General features: G+C 45.2%; 1 protein-coding gene across 22 annotated transcripts in view; it reads left to right on the top strand.

The window, feature by feature from the left end:
• The window catches only part of macf1a (microtubule actin crosslinking factor 1a), a 187,635-nt gene extending 175,916 nt beyond the window's left edge, over positions 1 to 11,719 (top strand). For 12 of the 22 annotated variants that reach the window (XM_076105551.1, XM_076105550.1, XM_076105553.1 and 9 more), the window contains 9 exons: positions 24 to 178; positions 347 to 421; positions 1,954 to 1,971; positions 2,872 to 2,989; positions 4,134 to 4,196; positions 6,545 to 6,762; positions 7,707 to 7,829; positions 8,745 to 8,853; positions 9,442 to 11,719. In XM_076105551.1, coding sequence (XP_075961666.1) covers positions 24 to 178; positions 347 to 421; positions 1,954 to 1,971; positions 2,872 to 2,989; positions 4,134 to 4,196; positions 6,545 to 6,762; positions 7,707 to 7,829; positions 8,745 to 8,853; positions 9,442 to 9,683 — 1,121 coding nt within the window. In that variant the 3' untranslated portion in view covers positions 9,684 to 11,719. The remainder of the gene's footprint in view (positions 1 to 23; positions 179 to 346; positions 422 to 1,953; positions 1,972 to 2,871; positions 2,990 to 4,133; positions 4,197 to 6,544; positions 6,763 to 7,706; positions 7,830 to 8,744; positions 8,854 to 9,441) is intronic. The other 10 variants (XM_076105561.1, XM_076105543.1, XM_076105558.1 and 7 more) reach the window with 6 other exon arrangements.
• Positions 11,720 to 12,109: the final 390 nt, after the last annotated feature.

The raw sequence follows: 12,109 nt of genomic DNA, 5'->3' as shown, positions 1-12,109 counted from the left end.
ATTGAATTCTTGTCTGTGTGCAGAGTTCCCCACCAGTAAGCTGGAGATGACAGCCGTGGCAGACATCTTTGACAGAGACGGAGACGGTTACATCGACTACTACGAGTTTGTTGCTGCTCTGCACCCCAACAAGGACGCCTACAGACCCACCACCGACGCCGACAAGATAGAAGACGAGGTAAGAAACGTCAGAAGAGCAGCAAATATGAAGTCATGAAGTACGGCGAGATATCGGGGCCAAGCATCCACACAATGAGCTACCAGCCACAGCAGAGTCAGTCAGCCGCTAGGATGCATGGTTAGAAGTGTGATTACATTCACTCACATGTTGCTTGTTGCTGTGCAGGTGACTCGGCAGGTGGCCCAGTGTAAATGTGCCAAGAGGTTCCAAGTGGAGCAGATAGGAGAGAACAAATACCGGGTAAGTTCAGCTCAGTCTCTGCTTCAGCTTGATGTCATTTATAGAACAAATTACAAACTAATATAAACTTTAAAAAATGTTCACCTTCATTGCAATTCATTGTAATAAATGTTAACAGACCTGGGTCAAAACCGATTGGCAAAGAATCTTCGGCCATTTTTTTTCTTCGTGCTTAGATGTGCAGTATAAACTTGCTGGGATTGAAACACTGAAGTCTGATTTGTTAGGCAGATCCTTGTTGCTAAAATGTAATTCATTATCAATAGAACAAATAAAGAATGAACTATTTAGTCCATAGCTCTGCTTTACGTTTATAAAAAGCAATATACTTTTATTTACTCTGTGATTCTGGACGGATAAAGAAACACAGTTTGAGCCAGGTCTGATTAATGGACAGTTTATTATTCACTGGCTGTGTCTTCACTTGTCCACCATTTCACTTCTCAACATAACTTCACAGCGTTTGTTTGTGTGTCCATCTCACATCATGATGTCATGGTGTATTAATAATTGTCTGTATCATAACACATCATGTCATGATAACATTGATATAACGTGTTAATAACTAATCTCACAGCCCGCCAGGATTGTCAGCCTTCTTTGTCATCACCTCAACATTAATAATGTAAATGTGACTGCATAGAGCCCCGCTGGCTGCTGGATACGAACTGCAACGTTCAAATAGTTCCTTCCTGGAACTGCTCATAAAAACGTCTGGGGATGATCTTGAATTAGCATGATTTCTAGAATATTTGTTGACGCAACAAGTGGAGTGCAATCTAGTTCCGTTATAAACGAGAGAAGGCTGATACCTTCAGCACTCACACCACAATGTAGATTGCTAAATAGCACTACAGGTAAGAAGAATATATTTGATTTGAGGGTGAACTGTCTCTTTAAGCCTGACTTTTAAGACCCTGTTGGCCAAAAATGAAAATCATCATCAAATACAACCCCAGGAGGGTTCAGGCCTTGTTTCATTGTGTTGAAACGTTGTTTGAAACCTACAGTGATTGCAATAGCTCCCCCAGCAGGCTGTGTGTATCTATGCAGCATTCATAGCAGCTGTGCACAGTTTTCAGCAGCACTTAGTGGACTGCCCATCACTACCACTACTACAGGATGTGTGTCCAGTCCATCCTTCTCCACTGTGTAACGATATCGAGTGTCTGACTGCAGGACACTGGGGACACTAACACTACACCAGCTACTTTTTGTCCCATTGGTTGTGCGTCCTGTCCTGTTTTTTGTCTGGCTTCACTTGTCGTCGCTTTCTTTACCTCCATTTTTCCGTCATCAGCTGGCAGTTTTATGAAGCACCATCATAACATCCACAGGCATTCATGCTCACACAACTAATTCTGAGCTCAAATAACAGAACTGCACAAAGACATCAACAGTTTATCAGAACTTGAACACATATAAATGGTATCCATTCTTACATCATCAGTTATCAGTACCTGTTGGTTCACTCTGGCTCTGTTTCTTTCTCCTTGTGTTCCTGTGCTCCGTGTCTGCTGGATTTATTGTAGTTCTTCCTCGGAAACCAGGTAAAGTGCCGCTGCTGTGATCGGGTGTGTGGAATCTGCTTCCTGCCTTCCCCACCAATAGAGTGCTGTCCTTTCTGCTTTCACTATTTCATTTTTTGTTGTTGCTATAATTCCAAATTAGTGAATGACATAAACAAAAAGAGGAAGCACTCCATTGTGGCTTTGCAACGTGTAAGCAGGTTCCACCGTCCAGTTGTGTTCCTGCTGTGATTTGTTTTCTGTTGAGAGTGACAAATTGCAGTGACATGGCTGAAGTGGTAATTAGTGGTTCGGTGGTATATATATATATATACGTATATATATATATACGTATATACATATATATATATATATACATATACATACATACATACATATATATATCGTGCGCTGTGGACTGAAGCTGGGAAGCAAATCAAGCTGCTTGGAGAGAAATCCTGAAAATTCCCTCTGTGCTGGTGTCGCTGTGGACTTCTGCTTTGCTCGGCGGTTTGAATAGAACTTACGGGCTGAATCCAAACAGAGCAGTGATTTCTGCTGTAATGATAATGCTTGTATTTGGGTGGCTGAGAATCATCAGATTGACTATTCAGTGCATGTTTTTGCATGGAGTAGAAGAGATGTTCTGATTTGGTACATGGGCTGCTTTGTGTGATGCTGTGATTCCATTCAAATGAATGCATCAAATACTATTTTACTCACTGACTGTTTCTGATTCTCTCTCTCTCTCTCTCTCTCTCTCTCTCTCTCTCTCTCTCTCTCTCTCTCTCTCTCTCTCTCTCTCTCTCCTACTTTTCCTTCCTTTTCTATCTGCCCATTCTTCTTTTTCCACTCTTGTTTTCTACTCCGTTTCTTATCTCTTGCCCTCTTTTCTCCTCATCTTCCTTCGTCCCTTCCTCCTCTTCTTTTTCCTCCCCTCAGTTCGGTGACTCTCAGCAGCTGCGTCTGGTGAGGATTCTGCGCAGCACGGTGATGGTGAGAGTCGGAGGTGGTTGGATGGCTCTGGATGAGTTCCTGGTCAAAAATGATCCATGCAGAGGTGAGTGATGTTTACACACACACACACACACACACACACACACAGTCATACCTTCTTTCTCCTCCTCTGTCTCACTTTTTTAAATTCACATGCATTTACTAGAGCCCGGCTGAAAATCTATTTCTGTGGCAGATTTTTACAAAACTTTTTTCATAAACCCTTTAACCAGCATGGATGGAGAAGCTTGAAACGGAATCATTCCTAAACAAACGCTGTTTAAACAATTTACTCACAGTTAATTTGGGTTTTTATACACGACGAGAAATGGGGAAACAAAATGTATCGTGGTGTTTTCTTTACTTGATATTTGCCTCATGCTAACCTGTCTGCTGGTGCTGCGTGCACAAAGACATTTCTCTTAAAGAGGAATGTCTTCTCCTCGAGTGAAGCCGCCCTCGTCACGTGGATTGGTAAAACCTGGTCACGTTGTGTCCCGTTAGAATGTTTCCTCCAGTAAACCGTATCTACATATATTATAGTGTATTTTACTATACACAGTATTATAATACTGTTCATACACCATTGACCAATTCTCTTCTCATCCTTATCTTTGACGTTGTTCAACTGCAATTTCATCTTAATGATCAGCCGTCATAATGAGGCCTTTAATTGAAATGCGTCGGGTACCATCTTGGAAGGTGGCTATCGGACACCAGATGAAGTCGGTCGGGCTCTAGCACCAACACCAGCACGCTCTCACTCTGCTCTCTATGAAAGCAAACACACCTAGAAGTGCCTCCTGCACGGAGCTCCTGACACACTCACACCAGCTGAAGGAAAACGCACTCTGACAACGACACGTCTGTCTGTGGAGTTGTCAGTCAGCAGGTGACGCAGTGAAACGCTGCCCGTCTCACTTCTCTCTCCAGTGTTCCCTTCAAGTGGCGTCTACATTCGGTGTCTTTGTTTCTCTCTCCATCTCTGATGCCTCACACCTCTCTGAGCCCGTCCTCAAGGAGTTCATCCTTTCACACCTCTTATTTCTGTACACGCACAGTCGATTCTCTCTCCCTCTCCTCTGTCTTAATTATTCCATTCTCTTTTAAATAAAATGGTAGTATTGCATGGTGCATGGTCCTCAGTTATCTCCCTCTTCCTCCCCCTCTCTCTCTTCCTCCCTCCCTCCCTCTTTCTCTTTTCCCAGTGCAACATCCAGGACTTAAGATTCTCCGCTCCGATTCCAGTAGCTCCATCTCATCTCGTATAGGTTGGACTTCTCCTCTATCTCCGATGCTTTCACTCTCTCCTAACAGCCTGTCTTTTCATCCGCCCCCCCCGTCCGTTTGGCAACTTTCTTTTTCTGTCTCTCCTGGACTCTCTATTCCAGATTTCTTCTCTTTTCTTCCTCTGTCTTTGTCTTCTTGCCCTCTCTCTCTCCCATCATCGTCACCTTCTCTTCTTCCTCTTCTTTGACTTGTTGGTTTGGCCTTGTTCTTGTGCCTTGCTGACTGTGATCACATGACTAACGTTATGTCTCCCCACTGTTCTGCTCTCCTGACCCCCCACCCCCCTCTTTACCCCCCAGCTGTTGTCGCTCATGCAAGCTCTGATATCCTGACCTGTCTTTTAAAACACTTTCCAGGGGTCACTGACACTCGTCGCCATTGGTTGGTTGTGTGTTTCTGGTCTGTGTGCGCGCATGTGTGTTTACCAGGAGGTGTGTGTGTGTGTGTGTGTGTGTGTGTGTGTGTGTGTGTGTGTGTGTGTGTGTGTGTGTGTGTGTGTGTGTGTGTGTGTGTGTGTGTGTGTGTGTGTGTGTGTGTGTGTGTGTGTGTGTGTGTGTGTGTGTGTCTTCATTCCACCGTGAGCGTGCAGTTTTTTCACATTTTCTCTTGTGTCTCTTAGTGACAGTCACTCCTGGCTATTTCTGCTGCCGAGGTATCTACACTTCTTCTCTCTCTGCTCCTCTGTCACTCCATCTCTTTCACGCTCCATCCGTCCGTCCAGCTGTCAGTCTCCATCTTTAACCAAAGCTCTCTGTGTGTCCATGTGTATATATATGTGTGTGTGTGTGTGTGTGTGTGTCCAGTTTCTAACTGGTGTGAGGTTTGTGTGTGTTTTTAGTCATTGACATCAGTCTTGTCTGTGTGCCACATGTTTGCGTCATGCTTTCCTCACTCACAACAAAGCAGGGTTTGGCCAACCCCCTGGTCTTTACTTTTGATTACTTTTTTTAAATATTATGAATGCAAGATTTTACAATAAAATAAACATGGCTGGAGATGCTCAGCATAAAAGAAGTCGTAACGTTAAAAAAGTAAAAGATAATGTTGTGTAGTTGTGTTTTCATGTTAAAATGAACACCACTTCCATGTATTTTCATCTTCCTAGTGTAAGAAAAGCCAACATTCCCATGCATGCTTCACAGGGACAGTGTAAGACCTGGGCGTGGCCAGCCTGGGTTTCTAATAACGCTGGCTTCCAACGTGGCTCCATAAAATGCGATGGCTGGTTGGTGGGAGACACAATTACAGGGTGCACCTGGCTTGGATGGCGTTGAGGGGGGACGTAATTGCAGGGTGCACCCGTTTAATTGAGCGGCCTTGCTGTTGGGTTGCTAGGGGACGATGGCCATGAGGCTAGGAGTTGCACTGCTGCTACGGCTAGCTGCAGCCTTCTTCTCCTCCCTCTTTCTCTTCTTTTATTCACTCCTTTCAATTTGGTTCTCTTCCATCCTCCCTTTATATATTTCTGTCCTGTCTTTTTCTAGTTTTTTTTCCAACTGCTCTTTCCCTCTCTCTCTCTCTCTCTGTCTCTCTCTCTTTCTCTCTCTCCCTCTTTCTCTTTCTCTCTTTCTCTCTCTCTGTCTCTCTCTCTTTCTCTCTCACACTCTCTGTCTCTCTTTCTCTCTCACACTCTCTCTCTCTCTTTCCCTCTCTCTCTCTCTTCCTCTTTCTCTCTCTCCCTCTTTCTCTCTCTCTCCCCCCCCCCCCCCCCCCCCTCCTCTCTGTGGCTGGCTTCTCCAGGCTTGTTGTCGTCTGCTGGGGCTGCTGCACTACTTTCTGTACGAGAATGCTGCCGAGTGTATTTTTGAAGAAGGGAGAAGCCCTGACTCTCTGGGCTCCCTCATGCTTAGCATAAACCGGGCATGACCTCCACACGTATGTACACACAGCACAGCTGAGACGCAGCAAGAAGCCCAAATGAATCCAAACGGGAGACCTTGTTGAGAAGGGAGAGAAGAGAGGCTGTGCTTTTTGCTCCCACCACCCTCAGATGTTTTTTAAGCAAATACGCAATGAAAGTGTGTGCGTCACTCTGTGAAAATATGTTTTTGGACAAACCTGGGAGACACACTCGCTCACCTCTCCCTCTAAGAACTACTCAACCAATCTGCACTCACGACCCCCTGACCCCCACCCCTCCAAACATCCGCCCTGCTCACGTGCACTCTAACGAAAAGTGCACGGACTCTGACGTCTGCAGCCAAGGAAGCACCGACTCTCTCTCCCTCACTCTGCTCGCTGCCTCTGCCGCCCCCCCATTGGAGGAAAAGTGTGAGCCGACATGAACGCACCGACTCATTTCTCTTTTCCCGTCTCTGTTTCTCTTCAGCTCGCGGTCGCACCAACCTGGAGTTGAGGGAGAAGTTCATCCTCCCTGAAGGAGCGTCTCAGGGTCTGGCCGCCTTCCGCTCCCGAGGTCGACGCTCCAAACCGGGCTCCCGCAACGCCTCGCCCACCCGCTCCTCCTCCTCGGCCTCCCACAGCGGGGCCTCGCTCCCCTCCGCTCCCTCCACCCCCGCCACACCGACGGCCTCCGCATCGTCCAGGGTAAGAGTCTGACTCCTGCACATTTTACAGTTGAGGCCAGGGTTTCATTTACACAGGAGGAGATACAGCCATGAAGATGTACTTTGTATTCATACTGAGATAAAACACAAAAAACAACACGAGCAAAGACAAATCAAATCAAATGATTTTCTTTATTACCACTTAAACCTGAGACGAAACATGATTGTGCAGATTAAATGAATACCACGAGAAAAATGAACCATTCCTTAAACCTCATTTATCAAATTCATCTTTCAGTCACAGATTAAAAGGGAAAACACGGCTACAGGAAGCGTGTCTTTAAGTCGATAGCGAGAGGAAGCGCAACATCTGTGGAGCTTAAAAAACAGCTCGTTGTTACCAGGCAACCAGACTACATGTAGCCATTAGTGTTGTTTAGTCTTTTTTCTGCCTGTTTGTCATCCGATTACTGTGTAAAGACATCAGTGTGTGTGTGTGTGTGTGTGTGTGTGTGTGTGTGTGTGTGTGTGAGAGAGAGCGACTGAATGCACACTGGTGACTCTGTATGTGTGTGTGTGTGTGTTATCTGTTTGTGTTGCACATGGTTCGGTTGTTGTCATCCTACTGTTGTTGTCAGAAATCACCACGTCCTTAACTGTGAAATTGTATTTTTTGTTCTTGTTTCTTTGTTTTGTCTTTCATCTTTTCCCCTCGTTCCTGTCATTCCTGCTAACCTGCCTTCAAAATAATGTCCTTGCTGCTTTGTTGGGTTCTCTGTTTAAAAAAATAATAATTCAAATTGAAAATCAAATCATCTGCTCTTACACAAAAATACACTGCGCTGCACTTCCTCGCTATCCAACCACTCCTTCCCTTCCCTCCATAACTCCCTCACTCCTTCATTTGCTTCCCTCGTTTGCTGTTTTCCTCCTCCTCCTCCTCCTCCACACTTCCTTCCTTCCATCCTCCCTTCCTCCCTTCAGTCCTCCCATACTCACTCGCGTGACTATGCCAAGCCCTGGCTGGCACACAGTAAAACTCCAACGCCAACCAAGTGCCACTGCTGCCCAGATCTCGGTCACGGCCTCACCACTCCTGGGCACGAGGTAACACACTCACCCCCCCCCCCCCCCCACCCACCCACCCACCCACCCACCCACCCACTTCCCTCACCCACCCGCCCCACCCCACTGAACGCGCTAATGCACTAACGCACACACCGCCCCACAGAAACGTCTGCTGCTGGGATGTGAAAGTGTTGAATCTGCAGGTTGAAGTGGTTTTCGTGTTTGAATTACATCATCACGTCTCTTGAGGGTTGTGAAAGTGTTCCAACCTTTGAGAATAAACATGATGTGGCCCGACTACAGCCTGAAGAGGACCGGTTTTAATTTGACATGGACAATGTATGACGGGGTATGAATGATATTATTGATGATGTCACAGAACGGTTTTGACTGGAAAGGAAGTTGATTGTGGTAAAAAATGAAAAGTGGTTTAAACATAAATTACATTCAGAACAAATTATTGAAAATTTGACTTTTTGAATTTCTTACAAACGGTTTAATGTCGAGTTGAAACAGTGAGTTGAGTTGAATTGAATGCGACTACAGAGAATGATCACTTGTTTGGCTGTGCTGCTTGTTTTTGTCTCATATCAGACTAAACTGAATTAGTTTGGCTTTTAGACGATTAATCAGATAAAGCAAACGATTTGATGAGATCACCCTGAGACTACCATTTTCACTACTTTATAGTATAATCATAAATCAAGAAAATAATCAGAAGATGAATCAACAAGTCATATAATCAATACTTTCCTCCTCTTTTAGTGTGAGCCGTGATGTTCTTCACTTGTTTGGTTCTTTGTGTGCACAGATTGTTGTTAGATGGTAGTTGTCCACGTGATGTTTGTTTTGGAGTGATATGATGATGTACTAGTGTGTATCTAATGTGATTCACATCAGTCACATGACCTCCAGAGTCCAGTTGTCATTCAGCTAATCACTGTTCTCCTGCAGGGGGCGACGTCGGGCTCCAAACTGAAGCGGCCCACGTTCCACTCGAGCCGCGGCTCGCTGACCGGAGAGAACGGAGGAACGACGCACTCCTGCAAACCGTCACGAACCGGTGAGACGACGGTGACGGGCGCTGTGGACTCATTATATGTCCAAAGAATGCCAGTGGACATTAAAATGTGTTGATTATCACTTTATTAGCTAATTCTTCTTCACATGAAACGAGACTAAGAATCTACAGTCATACCAGAAGCTCCGTGAGGCTTTGAGCTAAATGCTAATGTCAGCATGCTCACGTGAAGATGTTAAGCAGTTAATGTTCACCATAGCATGTTAGCATGCTAGCATGCTCACTTTAAACTACAAATGTGAACGTCATGGTGGCGCTAGAACATGTCTGTACAATATTTACAGTTGATCTATTGAGTAGATGTGAAACCTTTGAGCATCATGCTGTGTGAGATTAAAAACAAAACCAATAGGATTCATCCTCAGGGGACCATGATCATCTGATATCAGTTCAGATATTTCAGTCTGGACTAAAAAGGTGGACCGACCGACCAGTACCACACCCGTAAAGCCCGGCCGCTAGTGTGGCTAAAGCATTGTGGTGCAATAAGTTTACATCTTAATGTCGTTCATTAGAAAAATATAATCTGCACATTTTTTAACAAGTGTTTTTCGTCCGTCTACCCGCTAGATCCCAAACGAGGGGCGTCCACAGCCAGCGGGTCGACCAGCCGAGCCGGCAGCCGGGCGGGCAGCAGAGCCGGCAGTCGGCGCGGCAGCGATGCCTCGGACGCATCAGAGCTCCAGGACGCTCGCTCCGTGTGCTCCGACGCCTCCGACACCCCACGGCGACCCGGGGCCAAACCCTCGAAGATTCCCACCATCTCCAAAAAGGCCCCCAGCCCAAAGAACCCGGGTTCTGCGAAGAAATAACTCCAGCCACAGAGAAATGTGGAGCAGAACCGTTGCCCCTCCGTCTCACAGAGGGATGACTATCATCGGCCATTTTCAGTGTACAAGCTCTTCAGCCTGAGATCCATCCACAGGGCTTGTGTAGAGTTTGTGCACTATGACTGATGATATTTTCCAGGGAAAGGAGGAGATGGATAGGATGAGTAAATCTCTTTCTCACTCTTTCCTCGGTCTCATAAACGGACTGAAAACCTGCACAAGAGGAGTGGAGTTCTGGTCTGGCAGTCCGGGCCAGAACCCGTGGGGTCGAACTGGACTTTTCCCCTTTAAGACGCGACCCCATTTTGCCTTCCAGTCTCCTGCTTCGTCTTTTAAACGTTCCCCCGCGTGGAACCGAACACCAAACTGACCTGACGTGACGCTGCCTTACTCGTACGCTGCTGTCCACGTCGGACAGAGCAACCGCTTTATACACTGACACGCAAATACACACAGGGAGTGGGACACACCACCACCACCACGGATACGAGAACAAACAAAAAGACATTCAAGAAAATAAAGAAGAAGAAAGAATTGCGGGTCATTATTTTTGCCTGAGGGCCAAATGCCTCAGCGATGAGTTTAAAAAGAAAATATGCAACGACCGCCATGTCGCTTCCTCCGGACTGGTTGGCGAGAAAAGCGGTCACCTCAGCAGATCTGCAAAAAGCAGCCACCTGCTGTGGTGAGCTCAGGAGGCAGGAAACGATGCCCGACACACACACACACACACACACACACACACACACACACGTCGGCTAACCTCAGACTCGGAGGGTCGGTGGTGGTGACTGTGGCGGTGGTGGTGCTGCTGCTGCTGAGGACAAACACTCACACACTCAAACACCGCAGAGGAGACTCCTCCCGACCGCTGGAACGTTGTGTGTGCATTTCAGCAGAGGGCGGTGCGGTTTTGTCGTAACAATCCAACACACGGAAATCACAAACTGGCAATAGAAAGGACTGTTCTTCTGGTGACACACTCAGCTAACAGCACATTACTGACAATATACGACATGTGAAACCTAACCCGATGTTCGACAACCAGCATGCACTAACTGTCTCTTCCTCTGCAGTTCCACCTTAATGTCTACGCTGCGTTGCCCTCAGCAGCACACACACACACACACACAAACACACACACTCTCTCTCAAACACACACGGTGGTGTGTGTCATTGTTACAGGAAATGATAGAGGTCGTTGACTTGAGTCACTGTATGCAAAAAAATTAATTTGCGAATGTCATTTTTGTTTTTCTTCTGGTTGTTTTCTGGTTAATTTATAATCCAGTTGTACTTTTGTTATTTAGCTTGAAAGAAAAATCTATTTATTTTTCAGTGTCATGTCATATCACCTTGTGCGGAGAGTGATTTAGTATTATGGTTAAAGAAATTGAGTTTTTTTGTACCAAGGATAAATGTCCGCTCGGCTCTTTAACATTACGTGTGTGTGTTTCTACTTCATTGTAACTTTATTCACTCGGTCTCTGATTCTGGTGGCAGCCTTGTTTGTTCTGTTTTCTTTCTTTCTTTTTTTTGCCAATGACTACAATTCCCAGACCATGACCAAAGGGGTTTTCCCTTCATGTCTAGAGAGAACTACAAATATGAATGACAGGGAAGCCTGGGCGGATTGGACCAATGAGAGCAGGTTTCCTCCCTCATGTCCCTCCCCAGCATCTCTTCTTTTTTTCAAATGCCCGTCATTGACGGGACCGAGTCGTCTCTGTGTTATCTCAGTCTGAGAGATGAAGTTTATGAAAAACGAATGAAATTACAGTAAGAAAGAAGACATCTTTCTTTGATTTGTATTTATTTATTGTCTCTGAGGGGGGGGGGGGGATTCTGTGTGCAGGAGACGAGTCCTCCTCCTCTTGATGCTGTGCTCCTCTGTGTGATGACGAGACCATGGAGGGAGGGTGTTACTAGGAGTCAATGGTGTAAAAGTAAAACAAAAAACTAAAATTATAAACATTTTTTGTTCTGTTTTTGTATTAAAAAATATGCTTGCAGTAAAACCCTCTTGTTTTTGATTTTATTTAATCTATGGACCTGTGCAAATATGAAAACTGTTTGTGTGAACGTATGAATGCTGTTTGTAAAAGTTATTTTCATAATTGATTAATTGTTGAAGTAGTTTAAGTTAAAATAATTAATGCTTCTCAGAAGCTGACACTGATTTTCTTCCCGTGATAATAAGTCGAATCATTTGGTTGTTTGTTTCTCGGACAAAAACAATTTATTTAAATGCATCAACGTGGTTCTGGGAACTTGTGATTCTCCCAATTTTCTGACATTTTGTAGACTAAGTTATTAATCGATGATTTGACAAAATTGTGAGATTAATCGATGGAGTGAATGTGAGCCAAGTGTCTGTCTTGTTGTTTTTAGTTTTGACAGAATATTTA

This window comes from Anarhichas minor, unplaced genomic scaffold, assembly GCF_050575085.1.
Source record: "Anarhichas minor isolate MPS153535 unplaced genomic scaffold, ASM5057508v1 ptg000033l, whole genome shotgun sequence".
Classification (NCBI taxonomy): domain Eukaryota; kingdom Metazoa; phylum Chordata; class Actinopteri; order Perciformes; family Anarhichadidae; genus Anarhichas; species Anarhichas minor.
Note: the sequence above shows the minus strand (reverse complement) of the source record. Positions and strands in the feature narration are given on the sequence as shown.